At 51.4% G+C, this 21,571-nt stretch overlaps 1 protein-coding gene across 6 annotated transcripts in view; it reads left to right on the top strand.

Moving 5' to 3' along the window:
* Positions 1-21,571, top strand: part of SLC6A1 (solute carrier family 6 member 1) — a 49,790-nt gene that overhangs the window by 24,287 nt on the left and 3,932 nt on the right. For 3 of the 6 annotated variants that reach the window (XM_082345589.1, XM_082345590.1, XM_082345588.1), the window contains 14 exons: positions 7,723-7,785; positions 8,995-9,324; positions 9,748-9,879; positions 10,347-10,447; positions 11,219-11,328; positions 11,730-11,862; positions 14,865-14,999; positions 15,240-15,343; positions 15,596-15,720; positions 16,973-17,085; positions 17,440-17,571; positions 18,420-18,522; positions 19,676-19,776; positions 20,652-20,819. In XM_082345589.1, coding sequence (XP_082201715.1) covers positions 9,087-9,324; positions 9,748-9,879; positions 10,347-10,447; positions 11,219-11,328; positions 11,730-11,862; positions 14,865-14,999; positions 15,240-15,343; positions 15,596-15,720; positions 16,973-17,085; positions 17,440-17,571; positions 18,420-18,522; positions 19,676-19,776; positions 20,652-20,819 — 1,695 coding nt within the window. In that variant the 5' untranslated portion in view covers positions 7,723-7,785; positions 8,995-9,086. Of the gene's footprint in view, positions 1-7,722; positions 7,786-8,994; positions 9,325-9,747; positions 9,880-10,346; positions 10,448-11,218; positions 11,329-11,729; positions 11,863-14,864; positions 15,000-15,239; positions 15,344-15,595; positions 15,721-16,972; positions 17,086-17,439; positions 17,572-18,419; positions 18,523-19,675; positions 19,843-20,651; positions 20,820-21,571 lie in introns of those variants that run through there. The other 3 variants (XM_082345592.1, XM_082345591.1, XM_082345593.1) reach the window with 3 other exon arrangements.

Genomic DNA, 21,571 nt, shown 5'->3' with positions numbered 1-21,571 from the left:
GGCCCCAGCCCCAGGGGCCTGGTGAGAGCTGCTCAGCCTGGATCCCACATGACGTCTTGTTGGCTCCCAGGACCCCTGCAGGGTTTGCCCAGTATGACCATGGGGACCAGTTAGCCTTTCACGAAGCCAGACCTCAGACGATGTAGTGTCAGCAGCCTCTCTTGGGTTTCCTATAAAGAACAGCAGGCCTTGTCCTTGGGGGTTTGCCCTGGAGGGAATTACCATTCTCCCACGCCCTAAAGATGGGGCTCAGGGGTTCCGCAGGCACCCCTCTAGAGACAGTGGTTGAGTGTGGACACAGGAGCCCAGCTGCCTGGGTTCCAGTCCTGGCCCCGCATGTTCCTAGCTGGGAGACCTTTGGCAATTCCCTTTCCCTCCCTCTGCCTTGGTTTACCCATCAGTAAAATGTGGGAGAGGGGTGAGAATGGCCGTTTACTATCCATAAAGCATTTAGAGCAGGCCCTGGCATTGTTAGTTAAGCACTCAGCTGACTTCTTTCTCGTACTCTGAGCTCTCCTTTCTCTTTCCTTTTTCTTAATGAAAAGTTGGGCACTTTTTCCTGTGTGCAGCCGCAGAGGAAAGAGCAGCATGACTTATTTCACCTTTGAATGAGTCCAGGAAGCCTCCAGCTGTTATAAAGCTGATTTTTTTCTCACTCTGGTTGTTGGTGTGGGGTGCCCTCTAACCTTCTCGTACATTCTGGTTTGGGGGGCACCGTAGAAAACCAGACTTCCAGGCTCTCCAAGGCTGCAGGCCGAGGGGAAGGGCTTGCATCTTGGTTTCATTGTCTGTCGAGGGCTGTGGGACCAGGCAAACCCCTTTCCATGCTGTCACTTCTCTTCCTCCCCAGAACCCAGCAGGCAGACGCTTCAGAGAGTTTCACCCAGGCCAGTGTCTGGGAGGCAGGTGGTAGGTGAGCAGAGGGCCTGGGCTAAATCCTGTGTGACCTTGGGCAGGTTATTTGACCTCTCTGAGCCCCAGTACCATTATCTGCAAAATGGGATGAACAATCATTTTAGCTTCACTGTATTTAGCACTTGCTGGGCCAGGCCAAGGGCTAGAAAATCTAAATCTAGCCCTGGGCCTGTGTAAAGTGGTGACCATTGGCCACATTTCCTGTTAAAACAAACAGTTGGAGAAAATATGTAATTGACATGAAAGTCACACTGGGATGTTGTAGAGAAGAGGCATTCAACACTTAATACTGGGAAATGCGCCTGGGGCTGCAGATGACCTCTCAGGTTTGTTGAAGCAGCGGAGGGGTTTGCACCTAGATGTGAAGCTTCTTTCCTTCATATCTTAAGTAAGAGTGTGCAGGGGGCTGAGATTTGGGGTGGTGGGGGTCTGTAAGGGTCATATGACTCATGTGCTATGTGACCTTGGACCAGCCACCAGCCCTTTCTGGGCCTTTTTTTCCATCTGTAGACTGTTGCTATAGGCCAGGTGTACCCATGTGGCATGGAACAGACTTGAACCAGGAACGAGGCTGCCTTGGTCCTGGCCCCAAGCCCCACTGGTCCAAGGATGAGAGCCTAACTCCTGGACCTGCAGCCATCCGTTTTGCCTGCAGCTTGCACCCTGGCAAAGGTTGACTCCTCACCCCAAGACTGGGCTCAGGCCTCTGAGGCCTAAGCCCTGAGGCCTTGGAGATCCTCTCCAGCTGCCCCTTCTCCATCAGAGCACCTTCTCCAGGGAGCCGTCGCTGACCTCCAGGGCAATCCGTGGCAAGGGCTGCCCACAGCACCTGCCCTCCACCTGCACAATCCACCCTCCCTCTACCCTTCTGCACCGGATCATCAGCTATTAATTGGTCCTCACATTTGTATGGCGTTTTTCGATTACAAAGCACTTCCGTGGCCATTCATCTCTTTGAATGGCAATCTGAGCTGCTATTTATTGAGTGCTTCCTGTGTGCCAGGCCCTCTGCTTTCCCTGGCCTCATTCCATGCATTATCTCACTTCAGAGTTTCACAACAATCCTATGAAGTATAAGGGTCCATATTTGCAGGCAAGAAAACTGAGGCTCAAGCGAGCTAAATATCTAGCCCCTGGTCACGCAGGGATTTGAATCAAGCTCCATGAAATAATCAGGGTCACCCATAACCTACAGCCTCTGAAGCTGCCGTGTGCGCCTGAATCCCTGGGACCTTGTTAAAGTGCAGCTTCTGATTCTGTGGGTCTGGAGTGGGGCCTAGGACTCTGCATTTCTAACAGGCTGCCAGTGATGCTGTTGCTGCCCACGGAGAACCACACTTTGAGTAGCAAGGCTCTGAATCACTGAGCCGCGTGAGACTCCTTTACAGCAGCCTCAGGCTGGCAAGCCTTAGTTTCCTCATCTGTCAGATGGGTGAAATAGCCCTTGGCTTCTAGAGGTGGGAGGAGGACTGGATGACGTAGCACCTGTGAAGTGCCTGGCACACAACAGGCGCTCAATAAATGCTGCCTCTTCTCCCTTGGCGGGAGCTGGCGTGGGTCTGGGTGCACAACAGACGCTCAATAAAGCCTTGTCCAATGGACTGAGCCTAGCGTTTCTCCCTAAAGGAGAGAATAAACTGTATTATGTTTCCGCTTGGCATGCTGCCAAACCCAATATTAATTTTTTTTCTTGAACCGCAGAGTTTCAAAAAGAAATAAAAGGGAGTAGAGTGATTGCAGTCTGAAGCAAGGCTCTGTAATTTCTGTAATTACAGAACGGGAGCCAAACAAAGCAGGAGTGTGCACAGCGTCACGGGAGGGAGCGGCCCCCTCCCGGCCCGCAGCTCCCCCTCCCCGCCTCTGGCTCTTCCCGGTGCCCCACTCGCTCCCAGTGGGTTCTGGGCCCAGCCCTGGCCCTAGACAATGACAGCCTGAGACTTGGCCTTGGCCTTTCCGCCTCTGCCCAGGTCCCTACCCCACGCAGCCACCCATCCCTCTGATGCAGTAGGACAGAGGGGGATTGTCCAAGGCAGCTGCCACATGCTCCCCTCCCCCAGCCTGCCATCTGGCCTAGGGCTGGGCTGCTGACAGCCAATCCTCCAGCAAGGCTTGCGGGGCCCCACCTCCAAAATAGATCCCCGTCCACTCCTCACCATCTCTGGCCTAGCTGCCACCGTTCAAGCCACCATCATCCCTCGCGTGGACTCTCAGCTCTTAAGGAGCCTCCCTGCTCCCACCCTTGCTCTTGGGCAGCCTCTCCTGGGCAGCCAGGGTGAGACTCATAAATGTAAGTCAGGCCACCACCACCACTTAAACCCTCCACTTTCTCCCTTCCCCTTTAGAATAAAATCTGAGCTCCTTGCCGTGGTCTCTGAGACTTTGCACGATCTAGCCCCTGCCTGCCTCTAACTAGATCTGTCCCCTCCTGCCCTGGGACTCCCGCGACCCTGGCCTCCATGCCGTCTCTCAAACATGCCAAACTTATTCCTGTCTCAGGGCCTTTGCACTTGCTGCTATTCCCTCTCGTTAAAATGCTGTATCCTAGAGCATCACATTTCAAACTGAAAAAAAATTTTGTTCAGGCCAAATAAAACAAGCCCAAGGGCCAATTTTGACCCATTTTGCCACTCCTGATCTAGAGCTTCCAGACTCCACATGTTTTCTTTTCCTTACAAAGCATTTCCTCATTCAGGGATTGGCAGACATATTCTTCCTGCTTGGTTTGGCCCCATTTTTATCGATGGTGCTCATTGAGGAAGGATGGGGCATCATGGGAACATCTTTAGCACCTTCCTGTCTCAAATCTCTTTCTCTAACTCCAATCTCCCCAGAGCCTCCCTGAGTGAGTCTTCTTCTATAATATGAACTTGATCACATTGTCACCCCTGTCCCATCCCTGCAGTTGGTCCCTGAGTTCCCTAGCCTGGCTTTTGAGTCCCTTCACAAACTAAACTTCCTAGCTTCAAACCTCCCTACCTTTGTTCATGTGTTTCCCTCTACTTGGGATGCCCTTTCCCTCTTTTTGAGCCTGTGAACACCTATACAACCTTCAAAACCCAGCTCAAATGTCCCTTCATCTGGAATACCTTCTTTGGCTGAATTAAATCATTCCTTCTAGGCCTGTCTGGTTCATACAGTCTTGCAGCACTTATCACAGAGTATTATGAATAACTGTAGCAGAGTTATTTCTTTTTAAAGGCTGTGACCTTGTCAAGGTCAGGAACCTTGTCTTATTAATCCTTGCCACCTGACCATCCAGCCCAGCTCCGTGCACACATTAGGCTCTCAGTATGTAGTTACAAAATAGAATCTTTCTGCTGGCACCTGTTAGATCACTGGTTCAAACTCTGGTGACCAGTGTGTAGTTCAGGATGCAAAACGCTTGGAACAACTGTCCCATCGCCAGTTCAGCTCTTGGAACGAGCTCAGTAAATGCTTGTTGAATGAATGAAGGTGTGAAGGTGAGTGAATACAGAGGACTTGTCACTTGTGGTCTCACGTTAACTGTACCATTCAGAACGTTGCTTTGGTGGAGTTCAGTGAATGGTGGCACGTGAACGACTGGATTCTTGGTCTGCAGAATATTGCCATCTCACGAGGAAGAATGGGGAGACTCTAGAAGAAGTCCTTGGAAACATGCTTCAAATCATGAGGTGGTGAGGCCTCTCCTTCCACCAGCTCCGCCAGCAGTTAAAGGAGGAAGAGGAAAGAGAGGTGGGGCCTCCCTGCCTCCGACCCGCAGAACCATCCTCCGACCCCAAGCCGTACCAGCACTGCAGAGCACGGGTGCCAGTTTCAGGAAAGAGAGAGTAACACCGGTGAAAAGGTTGCTTCTGCTTCAGAGATCATTAATTGTCTAGGAAGACAGTGGGTTCCCTTGCCATGAACATGCATGTGCCTGTGCTTTCTGTGTGCTGTTCTTCATGGGGGAGGGGGCGACAGGTGAACCAGCCGGGTCAGGAATTAAAGTTCCCTGAGCAGTGCGTGAATGAGGCCGCTTCCTGGAGCCGCTCTGGGTTAGCACTGGGTCCCAGGCTTTTTCACTAATGGGGGCCCTTTATCATTTTCCTCCCATCGCTGAGATGTTTTGGAATTTCTTTTCTTACCAGATTTTATTTACTACAGAATAATACTTTTTCTTATTAACCAAACACACAAAGGTACCACTGCTGGCTTCTGACTGGCCCAAGGTGATCAGCTAGACCACTCTGAGCTGGTATAAAGACAGCCCAAAGCAAAGGGCTTGACATTTTTATTAGCTAGTATTCCCCATGACGACTAAAAGATTGATTTATATCTGGCTTCTGAAAATGCTGAAAGTCTCTCCAGGGCCTGAATAATAAGCCCTCAATAAATGTTAGCTGCTATTCTTATTACGGTTATTGTTGTTACATCATCATCATCTCTGTGGCCTTCTGGGAAACTGAGAACACGAGATTAAGAGCCACGATCCGTACACAGATGGCAGCAATCACAATGATGATAATGGCTGAGATTCCCTGCACCCTCGCTGTGAGCCGGGTGTTCTTTCCCATGCTTTACGGGCATGTCTCATTTAATCTTCCCACAACCCTTGGAGGGAGGCATTATTTTCCCCCCACTTTACAGATGAGGATCAAAGAGGTGACATAACTCGCCCAATGTTAAGTGTCGGAGGGAGCGAAGGTCTGTCTGATTTAGGCCTGGGCTGGTCCTTGCAAGAAGGGCCTTCTCAGTCTGATTCCTCAAAGAAGCATCAGTTATATTAACTCCTGGCTTTACATTCTTGATCCTGGAAAACTCCACATATGGTTGTGTGGCTCCTCATAGGGAAGTTACAGACATTTGGCTGAATCTGAATACTTTCCCTAGTTCTGGAAATTGCACATATGTCTTCCTCGTGGTGAGTTCTTTGGAGCAGCTACCCTCTTTGATCTCTCCGGAGGGCTTCAATATACTCATGGAGAAGACGACGGAATAAACTTCCTGGTGAGCCGGAGCTCTCCTCCCTCAGCCTTGAATGGTTCCCTCAAAGGATATACACAGCCCGTTCCACCTGGCTCAACACGCCCTGCCATCTTTCTACCTCTCTCTCTGAATGGTGTCAGATGATCCTGTGGCCCAGTGCACACACCAGTTTCCAAAGCCCAGTAGATTTTAGAGTTTGGTTTGATTTGAGTCTCCCTGAGAATCAACAAGTAAACCCAGAATGAAGGCCAGAAGTTGCTGTTGCTGCAGAACACAGGGGTGTGTGCAGAGATTCAGGATTGTAGCAGGAACCCTGGACCCAACCTGCAAAAATGGGGAATTTGTTTTACAACCATGGGGATGCTTTGTAAACTCTGAGAGCAGGAACGTAGCCAGTCTTAAGAAAGCCTGGAACCGCAGAGTAGAATGCCTTGAAGACCCTCTCTTTGTCATTTGATCTCTGCTTTCCTACATCCTCAGCAGACCAACTCTCTCTGCTGCTCTGCGGACAAGGTGGGCAAAAGGTGGCTGCCTCAGAGTTTCCAAGTCGCTGGAGAGACTGCCTTCTTTCTCGGCCCTGCACCAGATTCCCAGGGAAGGAGGCTTGATTGACTTGCCGGGGTCAGGTGACCAGCCCTGGTGCAAAGTGGTTGGATCATTTTGAACAGATATGAAGGCTGGTACCCATAAGGTTAAATCGTGGAGACAGTTAAGGGCATCATTGTCTTAACAGTTGATGGTTGACCCTTCCTCCCCAAAAGAGGGTCTGCTTTAGCCTCTCCCCGCTTTCCTGAGGCTGCTCTGTCCCCAAGATTCCCTGGTGGACATAGAATCGGCTGCCTCCTGCCATTCCTGATGTCAGGAGGCAGTCACCCTACCCGGGTCTGGAGTTCCCTGTGATGTTCCCCTGCTCAGGCCAGGATCTAGATGGGCATCTGAGACCATCCTTGAGAACAAGAAGCAGGGTTGGCGGTAAAGTTTGGATTATTCGAAGGTGGTCTGGTCCTCTGTGAACTCTAGGAAGAGACAGTGGAGTTTGGTAACGGGGACTGCATGTGGTGGGGGGATGAGTGCACAGCAAACAGGGTGCCCCCAGGTGGGGCAGAGCTGAGGGGAGGGGCCACTGGGACAGGGCCAGGCCCACGCCACACGTTGCTTTGCCTCAGCTCCTACACCTGAGAGCCCACTGAACAGTGCTCACGTGCTCCGTTTGTTCTGAGGGTTCCATAAGTTTATTCTGGTATTTTAATTTTTTTTTTAATGTGGAACATTATAGAAATCCAGAAAAGCACAAAGAAGAAAATACAACTCACTTAGAAACTATTCACTGTGAACGTCTTAGGGTATATCCTTCTGGTATTTTAGGTTTTGATTTTTTTTTTTAATGAACAGTTTTGGGGGGATGGAGCAAAAATGGGGTCACACTAAATGAACTGTTTTGAAACCTACTTTCTTCACTCTCTCCCATATTCGTACATGGTCTTTGACAACACTTCTGCAAGTTTGCATGGAGGATGGAGAAAAATATCTGCTGCATTCATTGGCTCCCCACAGGGCCCTGAGGAGCTGCAGCCCCTCTCTTGATTTCTCTTTTCCTTCTGGTAAAATTATGGAACGTCTTCCTCACGTCACCCTCATGCCCACCCCCACTACTGTCCCGAGGGCAGCAAGCCCACTCCTGCATGTTCCCAGCGCCGGGCACTGGCACCTTGCTGTGTGCACTTGCTGTGGTCACCCCTGCTGGGTGGCCCATCCACAGCTCAGATGCTGGCAGGCTTCCTGCACCCCTGCTGCTCTCAGCCCAGGGCTGCCATCAGCCCGTCTGTCCGTTCAACGTCCCTCCTGTCCTCTGTTTTGCAGGCTCTCACCCAGGGGTTGCAGAGGGAGCTGCTCTGGAGCTGACCCAGCACAGAAAACCATCAGGTAACATCAACAACCAAAATCAAAATAACCATCTATGGAGTTCCTTTCTGAACCATTTGGGTGAAAAGCACCCTCACAGCCATTAAAGTTTATTTTGGCCATAATTCTACAAGCCAGATAGGATTCCCCCCATTTTATAGGTGGAAAAACTGAGGCCAGAGAAATCAAGAGTAGTACTTAGGGTCACTCTGCTGGTAAAAGGTGGACTGGAGATTTGAATCCAGGACAGGTCTGATCCAATGTCATATGCTGTCTTCTACCCCATGCTGCCTCTGCAACTAAAGAGTTAAGAAGGGTGCAGAATGTAGGTAGAACATCTCGGGGAGACCGAGGGTCAGAGAGGTCATCCAAGCTGGTAGTCCTTCCTTGCCTGAGGGCTGGGCTGGGCTCCCGGCCTAAGAATCTCCTTTATCGGGATTTGTTAAAAGTATAGATCCGGGGCTGTCTCCTAGAGATTCTGATGTGGCACATCTGGGGAGGGACCTGGGAACCTGTGTCTTTGTAGAGCTTCCTAAATGACTTGGAAACACAGCCAGGCTTGGGGACTGCTGGTGAAATAGTAGCAGATCCTCACTGTTTGCAGCCACTGGGTGCTCACTGAGTGAAGAACAACAGCCCGATAAGGGGTCTACTACGATCATCCTCAAATTAGAAGATAGGGAGAGTGAGGCCCAGAGAGGTTAAGAAGCTTACTCAAAGTCACACAGCTCCAAAGTGGCAAAGAGGACTTTGATCACGATCAGAGTCTGTGCTCACATACCGCCTTCACCTACCCCTGCAGCCAGGACACCTCCCTATTCAGCCTCACAGGAAAATCCTGCATTGCTTACCCTGCCTCGGCTATTATGGCCTCAGGGAATGGAAAATCTCCCAATTGCATCCTGGGAGGCAAAGATGAAGTGCACATAATATTTCTGTTTGGAATTTTGGTTGCCTGGGGCTACTCTCTGACCTGGACACATAACGGAGGGCACGTGACACAGATGGCCAGCGTTGATGCTAGCCCAGGAGACGTCAAGACCACATTCTCACACGCTCACCTCGGAAACAACAGGCATCTTCCTTCCTCCTGGAGCAGGAGCTGGCAGGAAAAAGAGGGAGAGCCCTCTTTGTCCCTTGGTTTGTGGGTTATTTTGTTTTGTTATTTTGGGGTGATTCCAGGATCTTAACACCTTCAGTGCCTGTCACACTATCCCTCTGTTCTCCTAGGGTGACCTTGAGCCGCAAAACTGCTGTCCACGTGGACCAGGGCTGACATCGCACGTCCGTCTGCCAGGACCCCTGCGTCCAAACTCCGAGACATGGCGACCAATGGCAGCAAGGTGGCCGATGGGCAGATCTCCACGGAGGTCAGCGAGGTCCCCGTGGCCAATGACAAGCCCAAAACCCTGGTGGTCAAGGTGCAGAAAAAGACGGCGGACCTTCCAGACCGGGACACATGGAAGGGCCGCTTCGACTTCCTCATGTCCTGCGTGGGCTACGCCATCGGGCTGGGCAACGTCTGGAGGTTCCCATATCTCTGCGGGAAGAACGGTGGCGGTAGGTGCTGGCCTGGCGACCTCCTGCTGGGTCTGCAACCCCCCCTCCCGACACACACACACGGAGAGTGTCCTGCTTAGGCATTTTCTGGGGTGACCTTGGGGAAATGGGTCCCCTAAAGACTCCAATGGGAGTGCCAGGCCCCACGTCCTGCTGCTTGTCCTTTTCCAAAGGATTCCCAAAGGGCAGTAGTCCTCTGTTAATGATGCCAAAACGTTCCCGTCTTCATTCTGCAAAGTGCAGGGCATGGGTCTTGAGCAAAGGACGTCCTCGGGCCTCACTTTGGCTTTGGGTGCTGCTTTTCAGGCAGAATATAATGAAATCGTGGCAGGGGCCCCAGAACGCCCCGCTGTGATGCTCTCTCTGACCGACCGGGTTTCTCAAAGCCCAAGGCCACGAGCATCTCTCTTCTCGACCCCGCAGGGGCCTTCCTGATCCCCTACTTCCTGACGCTCATCTTTGCGGGGGTCCCGCTCTTCCTGCTGGAGTGCTCCCTGGGCCAGTACACGTCCATCGGGGGCCTGGGGGTGTGGAAGCTGGCCCCCATGTTCAAGGGTGAGTGTGCAGAGTGGAGCTGTTGGGTCCCGTCTGAGCAGCGGGGAGCCCTTGCAGGGGCCAGGTGACCCATGGCAATGCTGGTCAGAGGAGGACCCGGTCCAGAGGCCCCGCACGCACGTCAGCCCGCCCTGTCCTGTGAGCTCACTTCCCCAGCAGGGGCTGGGCGCGACTTTCTTTGCTTCCTTGCTCAGTGCCTGACGGACACTCGGGTGGACACGTGGAGGGCCGTGCTTGCCTGGCAAGCCAAGGCCCCAGCCCGCCCTGCAACCAGCCTGTGCTGGGCCCCAGACCAAGTCCTGGCTCCCTCACTTGCCATGTGTGTGTGACCTTAGCCAAGTCCCTGCTTCTCTCCAAGGTCCAGTGACACTGTAGATGTCCTGGAAAATGACAACAATGACAGGAGCTGGGATGGTTATTATTATCACTGTATTAAATGAAGGTCATGATGATGTGTCTGGTCCCAGGTGTGGGCCTGGCCGCTGCTGTGCTGTCGTTCTGGCTGAACATCTACTACATTGTCATCATCTCTTGGGCCATCTACTACCTGTACAATTCCTTCACCACAGTGAGTGGCCCCTTGGACCGCCCGCCCCCCCAGAAGGAGCCAGACCCAGACCCCACCCTCCCTCCACTGGGACCACCGTTCTGCCGACAGGGCCATTCCTCCGGGTGGCGGGCGTGGTTTGTCTTCAGCAGCCCTTGTGTCCTCGTCATAGCACCATTCGCCCATATTACATGGACCCAGACAGCCTGGGTTCAAATCCTGACCCTAGTCTATACCAACTGTGCCGCTTCAGGAAAGAGACTTAACCTCTCTGAGCCACAGTGCCCTCATTTATAAGATGAGGCTTAAGGTAAAACTCACCTCACCTCATACGGTTGTGTGAGGATTAAGGAGTAATATGTGTAAAGTGCTTAGAACCATACCCAGAAAAGAACAAGCACTGTAAGTGTTTGCTGTTAACTTCATCGTGCACGGGCTCAGACGGGCACGGTCACTTAGCCAAGGTCACGTAGCTGGGAAGTGGCCCCAGGGTGGACACAGGAGACCTTATGGTACAGCTCGGAGAGCTGGCTTTCAGAGTGAGAAGGCTGAGGTTCAAATTTCAGCCCTGACACGTAGGAGCTGTGTGATCTTGAGCAAGTTGCTGCCCCTCTCTGATCTCTAAAATGGGGATCACAACATGACCTGCATCTGGAGCTGTTGGGAATGGGAGGTGAGATAATGGCTGTGAGGAGGCTCAGAGGACCGTGAGGATGCACGGGATGTGCTGGGACCACTGTTGCCAGCTCTTGGGGGCTTATGTGGTTTATCTGTGCCGCTGTGTCTTTGCAGACGCTGCCGTGGAAACAGTGTGACAACCCCTGGAACACAGACCGCTGCTTCTCCAACTACAGCATCGTCAACACCACCACCATGACCAGCGCCGTGGTGGAGTTCTGGGAGTGAGTGCAGGGCCATCCCCAGGGGTGGTGGTGTATCACTCAGGGCCAGTGAGAACAACAGCGAGCTATTCACTGCAAGATTTTAAGCAGGAAAGTGACATGATCAGACATTAGAAGGGGCTGGAGTGGGGACAGAGCAGAAGTGAAGGGGGGTGGGGGTCCTGCTGGGAGGCCACTGCAGACATCCAGGTGAGCAGCCATGGTGGCAGAACTAAGTCACTGGCAGGTCCCTTGAGCAAACAGCACTTTCTCCCGATTAGTGTAACAGGCCCATGGTCCCCACCCAGCTCTTGGAGCCCCGTGATCACAGCTATCAGCACCATCACGCCCTGGGCACCCCCGGGTCACTCCAGCCCCCGCCAGCCCCACGTAACTTTGTCCTCCCTCCGATGTTCCACCAGGCGCAACATGCATCAGATGACAGACGGGCTGGATAAGCCAGGTCAGATCCGCTGGCCTCTGGCCATCACCCTGGCCATCGCGTGGATCCTTGTGTATTTCTGTATCTGGAAGGGTGTTGGCTGGACTGGAAAGGTAAGAGGTGTGCACAGTGGGGACCCAAGGGGGACGGGTCTACAAAGGGATCTCTGCTCTGGGTGAGGAGTCCATAGCTCCCAGGAACCCCATCCAACTTTGACTTAAGCAGGTGCCTTCATCTCTCTGTGCCTCGGTTTCCTTTCCTGTAAAATAGGAATAATATCATTACCTACCTTCTGGGCAGTTTTAAGGATTAAAGGAAACACTGCAAGTCATGCTCTTAGTGCAGTGCCAGGCTCATGGTGAGTCCCTTGAGAGCGAGATTCCCCTGGGCCGGGCAGAGCCATCGCAAAGCGGAGGGCAAATGTGGCTCCTGGACCATTTGACAAACCATCCCTGAGATCTACTCTGTTCCAAGCTTTGTTCTAGGTGCAGGTGATCCAGAGGTGAGCACAGTTACATCCCGGCCTTTGAGGAGGTAATAGAGATGGATTGGTTAATGGTTAAATACTCAGGCCCTGTGTTCAAACAGTTCTGGCCCATCTTGGCCATTTATGTGGCTGTGTGACCTGGAACAAATCACTTTGCCTCTCTGAAGCTCAGTTTCCTCTCCTGTTAATTGGGATCAATAACTGCTTATCCATTGGTTTGTTATGTGAATCAAATGAGCTGGTGATTTTGTAAAGAAATCAGAAGCTAGCAAAAGGAGTTGTTATTGTTTTTGTTTTTGTTTTTGGCAAAGGCAGAGCTGTGCCAAGCTGGGATGTCCAGCCTGGGGACACCTGGGGATCAAATTGCCAATCAGATCGGGGGTGAGGTGGGGACTGGCCTCACCCCCACCTCTTTCTGTCTTCAAGCCCCACCCCAGGAGTCTGGGGACAGAAGATGGCCAAGTCTCTCACTGGCCTGGACCGGAAGGAAACTCAGAGGGCAAGGGTATTGTCTGAGGTCTTAGAGCAAGTAAGGGAAAGAAAGGAATTGAACTGAGTCAGGATCAGACAGGGAGGTCTAGACTGCCCAAGAAGCTGAAATGAGCAAAACAGAACCTTAGTGAATTACACACTTGGGCACGGACCCAGCTAATGAAAAGCTGCCCAGTTGCAGTCAGGTGGGACCTTTGGACCCACCGGGTTCTCAGAACCAAGGCCGCTGTCAAATATCTCTGTTTTGTCCCTAGGCTAGGTGAGCAGGAGGAGGGCACAGGTGTCTCCCAGCCCAACTTCAGGTAGCAGAAGAATGTAGGGCCCAAGGGCTTTGGAGGAGACAGAGCTGAACTTGAATGTCAGTCCCCTGGGCCCTAGCTGTGTGCACTTGGGCAAGTCACTTCACTTTTCCGAGCCTCAGTTTCCTCATCTGCTAAATGGTCACAATAATAGTGCCTTACAGGGTTGTCTCAAAGACTAAGTGAGATAATCAGTCTGTATAGAATGTAGAGCGTATGCCTACCACACAGTCGGCACTCAATACATTGTGTCTATTATAATTATTTGAGGGTGGTACCTAAAGTTCCTGCTACCTTAGGAGACTGACTACTTCTTGGGGACAGAGAGTAGAGCCCCTCTCACTGCATCTTTTGAGTGAGTCAACCAGTCTATCAATGAGCATTTACTGAGCTCCTACTGTATACCTGGCTCCATGCCAAAGACCCAGTGAAGAGCAAGACATAGATGACATGGATTAAGCATGTTGTATGTCCTCATACACCCAACCTTTCTGAGCAAAAAGGTTGATTGTACCCAGACAAGAAAAAGCTAGGTTCAGAGAGGATAAGAAATTGACCCAGTGTCACACAGCTTGTAGGTGACACAGGTGGTTTTAAATCCCCTTTTCCTAATTCCAAGTACAGTGGTTTTTCTGCTGGATCGTGGCTGCCTTTCCTAAGCCTGAAGAGTCTCAGAGTTGTCAGGGAGATGAGACTAACCCAGAGAACAATTCACGCTGACCGGGAAGTAGGGGCACATCAGACTTGGAGGTACAGAGGTCATTGAACTTGAAAGTTGCTCTTTCACACTGGTGAGCAAAGAAATGCCATTTCAGACAGTGACGTCAGTCTCTTGCTTATCAATTTAAAATAATTTGTAAGGTGATTATCCTCAGTGCTGGCCCCTTTGTGGGAAAGGCACTCTCTGTAGTACTGGACGAAGTTCAGTTTCTGGGAGGTAATTAGGCAATGTGGATCAAAAAGCCTTGAGAAGTTTATTCCTTTTTACTCAGTAGTTCCACTTCTAAGAATTTTTCTCGAGAATAGTATAATAATTTTGTAGGCAAAGTTTTATCTACAGGGTGTCCGGTGTAGTAATATTGAGACTCACATAAAATTGGAAATAACCTGAATGGATAACAGTAGGGGAAATTTTTAAAAGGGTGGTGGGACCTCCTGAGGGACTGTTTTGTATAATTAAAAATCACAGTGTTATGAGACAGTAAAACAGCATTCCGTAAACTAAACAAGAAACAAGCTGTATGTACTGTGTTTTTTAACTTTAAACATGTTAAATGAAAAGGCAAGTATATAATTTGCACCTCATTTGTAAGAAAATGTAATCATATATGCAAAGGAAAGTCTCAAAAGAGAACATTAAAATATTAACATCCATTCACTTATGTATTTGTCAGGCAGTTACTGAGTGTCTACTATATACCATGGACTGTTCTAGGCACTGGGAAAACAGAGAAGTGAACATGACAAGCCCTGTCCCTCATGTAACTTGTATTCTACGGGCTGTTGAAAGGAACTTTAATTTGTGTGTGTATTCATGTGTTATTTAAAAATTTCCTTGTCACCACATATATTATTTGAATACTTTAAATAAAAATTAAAAAATAGGAAGGGTAGGGAAAGGGGAAAAAATGGGTGCTGAGCTGGTTGATTCAGACACCAAGGAGCAGCTTCAGAAAAGTGGCAAAGAGGAGCAGGTTAGGAATCCAGGAAGGCTTCCTGGAGGAAGATGAATTGGAACCAAGCCCAGAGCCACAACAGGTAGGGATGTAGGTAAAGTGGTTAAGGAAAGCATGGGTGCGCTGGAAGGGGCGTAACCCTTCGCCCCCTTTTCTCCCAGGTGGTCTACTTCTCTGCCACGTATCCCTACATCATGCTGATCATCCTGTTCTTCCGCGGAGTGACGCTCCCCGGGGCCAAGGAGGGCATCCTCTTCTACATCACGCCCAACTTCCGCAAGCTGTCGGACTCTGAGGTGAGCGACCTCCCGACCTGGTCCTGGAGCGCCCCGCGCTGGGTTAAGAGCACATCTGAGTCCTGAGGCATCGTTTACCACTTTTAGGATAAGTTATCACACCTCTCGGACCCCGTTATGTAAACTGGGGTTGCTGCCTGGTAGAGCTGGTTAGCACGTGTAAAAGGCCCTGGGGCGTTCCGGGCTATGATTATGATTTTGACTTTTTTTTTTTTTTTTTTTTAATCATTCTGCCTATAGGTGTGGCTGGATGCGGCTACCCAGATCTTTTTCTCCTATGGGCTGGGCCTGGGATCCCTGATCGCTCTCGGCAGCTACAACTCTTTCCACAACAACGTCTACAGGTGCTTCCCCGCGGCCACGCCCCTCCGAGACCACGCCCCTCCCCTGGCCAGTCAACTCCACCCATCTCTGAGCCAAAACCTTCTGGCCACTTCTTCCGGTTCCGCCCCTTCCCTGGGGGGGGGCGGGGGGGGGCACACCAGTAGCTCGGCTCACAGGTACCCTCTTCCGCCTGGCCCCTTGATAACCACAGCCCACTAGCTCACCTTCCCGCCAGCCCCACCCTTCCTGACCCCACCCCTCCCTCTCTGCAGGGACTCCATCATCGTCTGCTGCATCAATTCCTGCACCAGCATGTTTGCAGGATTTGTTATCTTCTCCATCGTGGGCTTCATGGCCCATGTCACCAAGAGGTCCATTGCTGATGTGGCGGCCTCAGGTCAGCATCACACTGGGGAGGGCTGGGGGGAGGGGTTAACCCCGCGCGGGCTTTGCGATCTTCATCGCTGTCACCGTCATCACCACCGTGGCTCGCTGGCGTTGAGTGTCCCTACCTGCCAGCAGTGCCCTGAGCATTTACATGGACAGTGTCCCTGAATCTTCCCAACACTATGGGGTCAGTGCTCTTGTTATCCTCATCTCATAGGTGAGGAAACCGAGACTCACCAAGGTCACCTACCCAAATTAACAGAGCTGGCACCTCCAGCACGAACCTGGACATCTGCGGGGAGCAGACCTACTCTTGCCCCCTGGGATATCAACTTCGGTCCAACCCAGACACCTTCACCATCGTGACTCAAAGCACCCCCATCAGTGCTTTTGTCCCATTTCCAAAAAGTTTCTCACCGAGTGGGCTGTGCCCACTCTGCTCTCCACAGTTATCCATGCCACAGGGTCCAAGGACAGCCCCGGGCACACCCACTTCCCTGCTCAAACGCGGGGGACCCACTGTGTGCTCAGCAGAGGCTCAGGGAGGCAATGTGACCTGTCCCTTCTCTGTCGTGGGGAGCTGGGCGTGTCGTGCAGAAAGGAACATTCCCCTCCAAGGGCTTGCTCTCCCCTGCACGGGCAGCGTACCATCTCATTTCTCTGGAACTTCCCAGCCAACCCCCTTTCCAGAGCCAGACCCCAGAGAGGTTACAGTCTCTTTCCTACTTCCACGGTTTTCCCTGATCTCCTGAATACCCGCCCCCAGACACTCAAACACAGTGTCCCAAACTCCTCAAGCCTTCTCGTACCCTGTTCTCCCATCGTAGCAGAGGGTTCCAGTGTCTAGTGCCCAGGCCAGACCCCCAGCATCATCCTGGACCCTTCCTTCGTCTTCCCTCACCTTCCCTCGCAAACCAGCCAAAACCAGGGCCTGCCCACTCTGCCTTCTGAGTATCTCTCCATCCGGCCCCCTGTCTGCGCCTGCACTGTCCCCAGTCCCCACCGCTGGCCAGGCCACTGCAATCCCTCCTCTTATCTCACTGGTCCCCTTGCCTCTGAACCCAACTCTGTAGCCTCCTGCTTCCCCCTTCCTCAGCCCCTCCCCCCAGCTGTTTCCTTGTCTGGAAAAGGAGGCTGATAACACTCACCGAAACGTTTACTCTGAAGATGAGATGAAATAAAGCTTAGGAAGTGGGTGCGCTGGGGATGCCGCAGGTGCTCGGCGCCTTGTATTTTTTCCTCTTCTGCCCTTCCTGCCACAGGCCCTGGGCTGGCGTTCCTGGCATATCCGGAGGCGGTGACACAGCTGCCCATCTCTCCCCTCTGGGCCATCCTCTTCTTCTCCATGCTGCTCATGCTGGGCATTGACAGCCAGGTGAGGATGCCCTCCCTGGCACCTTGAGGAGCCCCCACCCAGCCTCACTGGTCCAGGACCAAGCAGGGAGAGGAACCCATTGTCTTAGGCCCCCTAGAAACTGGCCAAGAGTTTCAAACCCCTAGGATGTTCTACCACATGAGACTTCAGGGATCAGCTCAGCTACCTTCCCCATTTTCCAGATGGGGAAATGGATGCCCAGGGGGAAGGGATTCTCCCGAGGTCACAGAGGGAGGCAGAGGGAGAGTCAGGCCTGGAACCCAGGTTTCCCCTGGCCCTGCCGTCCCCACAGGGTGAGGCTTTGGGTGGGTGGGGCTGGGGCTGCCTGGGGTGGCTGACCTCCACCCCCCACAGTTCTGCACAGTGGAAGGCTTCATCACTGCCCTGGTGGACGAGTACCCCAGGCTGCTCCGCAACCGCAGGGAGCTCTTCATCGCCGCCGTCTGCATCGTCTCCTACCTGATCGGCCTGTCTAACATCACCCAGGTGAGCGCGTCAGCACCTGGCACATCTCTGCTGCTGCCTGCCCGGGGCCACTCCCAGGCCCTCTGTGCCCCAGCCTTGTCCCATCCCACCTTTCATTTTGGTGGACAAGACTGACATGCAAATTAGATCATTAAATGTCACAAAGAACAGAGGATAGTGGGATAGAGCATGACTAGCAGGGGTGGGAAGGACAGTGCCTTGGACAGAGTAGTCAGGGCAGTCCCTCTGAGGAAGTGACATTTGAGCTGGAACTCACATGGCGAGGAAGAGCCAGCCAGGGGAAGATCTAGCTAGGGGAGGAAAGCACAGCAGGTGCAAAGGCCCTGGGGTGGGAATGGGCTTGGCAAGCTTGAGGGACAGAAACAAGGCCAGCGTGGTAGCAACAGAGGGAGTGGGAGAGTAAGTAGTGGATGCAGAACCAGATCATGCAGGACCTTCCAGGGCGGGCATTTGGATTTTATTTTATTTTATTTTACTTTATATCTCTTTACATTTTATATATTACATTACAGTCTTATTTAAGCTATGGAAGAGCTTATGGAGAGAGACATGACTGGTTTAACATTGTGAACAGATGGCTCGGATGACCAGCTCCTCTTTCTACCCTCCAGCCCTCCCAGAAATGGGGCATTTCCCTCCGCCACCTGGGCATTTTCTTCCCAGTCCCCAGAGTCCATGCCCACATCCTTGCAGGGTCACAAAGACCTCTGTGCTTCCTCTAATCTACCCTCAAGCCTTCTTGCTGCAGTGTAGCCTAATCCCAACCTACACAGCCTGTGTTGACCGTGAACTGAATGCCCTGGTCCCCAGGGGAAGTGGACCCTCTCTCACCTCTTTTGCTTTCGCAGGGGGGCATTTATGTCTTCAAACTCTTTGATTACTACTCCGCCAGCGGCATGAGCCTGCTGTTCCTCGTGTTCTTTGAATGTGTCTCCATTTCCTGGTTTTATGGTAAGCACCAACCCCTCCTCCCTCCCTCCCTCGTTCATTTGTTCATTCATTCATTCATCCCTTTCTTCAGTCATCATTCAGCAAATATGACTTGAACACCAGGCCCTCTCCATACATTAATTTATTTGGTCCTCACTGCAGTTCGATGAAGTCAGCACAGGACGTCCCGTGTTTAGAAGATACCGTAAGAAGAAGAGTTAAATAAACTCATTTAAAATGGGAGTCAAAACTTCTTCATAAATTTTGCCATAAAAGAGTTGTTTGAGATTTTATCTAGAAAAAGGAAACTGAAACTATAAAAAAGTTCTAAAGTTAAATATTTTTTAAAAGCTAGGCTATAATTAAAAGTATGCACTATCTTAGAATGTAGGACATGATGATTTTTATTTGTTGATTTTGTGGCCTAAGTTTCCAGACCCAACTGCGTGATAGTGAAAAGGCTGTCCTTCCGGGCACTTTGGTTGTCACAGCAAGATGGTGTTTTTGGAAGAAGTGTTCTCCAGGGTCCCTCTGGGTCCTTGGTATTCTGTGTATGTTGTTTGCAGTCCTGCCACCTCACCCTCCTCATCATTTTCTTCTTGCTTTCTAACTGGTCTAGTGCTGTCAGGTCCTCACTGTCAGTGACTTTGCTGATAATCTGAGCAGTGCCCAGTGCCCAGTGTCACTCTCATGAACTTTAGGACATCTGCAGTGTTGTTTTTTTTTTTTTTTTTTTGCAAGATTGGCAGTTCTTCTTTGCAATTTGCAATCTATCACCAGTTGCTTATGCATCAGATCAGCAGGGAAAACCGCCCCTGCCCAGCAAAGCTTTGAAGGAATGGCTGGGAGAGATGTTGGGTGGGAGGGACACTGAGAGTGACGGGGGTGCTTTTTGTAAGTACATCTTTTTGTTGGTGGATGTTTTCACATTCAGGTGACTTGCTTTCCCATACGACTCGTTTGCTGGGGGATTTGGTTATTGAATACTTAGCTAATAAGGACCCCCACCCCCACCCCAGAGCATTAGCCCCATGTTACAGATGAGGAAACTGAGGCTCAGAGAGGTTAGGTGACTCGCCCGTGGTCACACTGTGAGAAAACAGCAGGTCGGGGCCTTGAGCCTGCAGCCCCCACAGCTCGCTCATCCCTCCTGCTCTTGCTCCAATTGTCACAGGTGTCAACCGATTCTATGACAACATCCAAGAGATGGTTGGCTCCAGGCCCTGTATCTGGTGGAAGCTCTGCTGGTCCTTCTTCACCCCCATCATTGTGGCGGTAAGGGCAGGGCCAGACCGGGCCCTGGGGTGACTCAGGTCCAGAGAGAAACTTCTGGAGCCAAAGGCAGGTGGAAGAAGCCCACAGACCTCTGTTCCCTAGTAATACTATTCTCTCATTTGTGCTGAGCATCTACTCTGTGCCCTGCATGGTACCAGACATGCTGCAGCATCCTCAAACATCAGCACAATAGGCATTATTGCCCCACTTTACTGCTGTCGGACCGGGGCTCACCAGCCAGCATCACCCAGTGGGCTGGTGCTGCGCTCAAACCTGATTCTGAAGCCAAACCAGTCACACGGAGAGGCCTCTTATCCTCAGCATCCCCCATTCCCTCCTGCAAGGGGAAGCCGAGGCACGAGCAGGCCTGGGAGGGGCTGCCCAGGTCTTTGCAGTGGGGCTGGGCCACTGCATATGTTGTGTCCTGCACAGGGACACTCAGCCAATGGCCGACTGGGGGCGACCTCCCACCCTTGTTCTGCTTGACAAACTGGTTAACCTGGAGGAGGGGATGCCTTTTTCTATTGGTCCTCCCGGAGAAGCTACCTTTTGCTATTGGTCCTTCCAGAGAGGGCACCTTCTTCATATTGGCTCTCCCAGAAGGGATGCCCTTTTCTATTGGTTGCCACAGAGAAGGCACCTTTTTCTGTTGGTCCTCCCAGAAACAGTGGCTTCTTCTGTTATACACAAAGGCGCCTTATGTCCTAGCAGTGGCCTTGGGTGCAGGATTCCCAAGATGCTGGGCCCCTGTGAGGGTCAGCCCCAGGGCAGGGGTGGAGGGCAGTGGACCTATCAGCTGCAGGGTCTAGGGAGGGGCCTTGGGAGTCCAGTCTGGGTGACTGCCTGCCCCGCTCCTCTCTCCTGTCCCTCCCCAGGGTGTGTTCATTTTCAGTGCTGTGCAGATGACCCCTCTCACCATGGGAAGCTACGTTTTTCCCAAGTGGGGCCAGGGTGTGGGCTGGCTCATGGCCCTGTCTTCCATGGTCCTCATCCCCGGGTACATGGCCTACATGTTCCTCACCTTAAAGGGCTCCCTGAAGCAGGTAAGTCCCTTCTTCACCCTTCTTGTCGCTGGGCCCCTTCCCCGCTGTGTTGGGCACCACGCCTACCCTCGTGGAGCACAGTCTATTTGGGGAGACAGACAAGTTGATAGCCAGTGAAAGTAGAGTGTCAGAGGTCACGGTTGGGGTGGACCAGGGAGACATTCTCCTGCATTGTGGAGGGTTAGAGAAGGCTTCCTAAAGAGGGGACAGCAAAGAAGAGGACTAAGGACCAGCCAGACTTAAAAGTAGAAGCAGGGGAAAAAAAAAGATACAAATGAAGTTATTTACAAGACAGAAGTAGACTTACAGACATAGAAAACAAACTTATGGTTACCAAAGGGAGGTAAATTAAGAGGTTGAGATTAACATATACACACTACTATATATAAAATAGATAAACAACAAGGACATACTATAACACAGGGAACTATACTCAATATTTTGTAATAACCTATACGGGAAAAGAATTTGAAAAAGAATGTGTGTATATATATATATATAAGAATATATATATACACACATATATATAAATAAAACCGAATCACTGTGCTGTACACATAAAATCAACTCTACTTCAATTAAAAAATAAATAAATAAATAATAAAAGTAGAAGCAGAGAGAATGTTCCTGGAAGGGGATGGGAAGCATGTGCAAAGTCCCAGGGGTATAAAATGATCAGTGTGGCTGGAGGGTAGAGTGGGGAAGGGTGCAGGGAGGTGATAAGACATGAGGCTGGGAATGTAAGAAGGCTG

The sequence above is a fragment of the Balaenoptera borealis genome (genome assembly GCF_965194805.1).
Source record: "Balaenoptera borealis genome assembly, chromosome: 12".
Lineage (NCBI taxonomy): Eukaryota > Metazoa > Chordata > Mammalia > Artiodactyla > Balaenopteridae > Balaenoptera > Balaenoptera borealis.
This window is presented reverse-complemented; position numbering and strand designations above follow the sequence as displayed.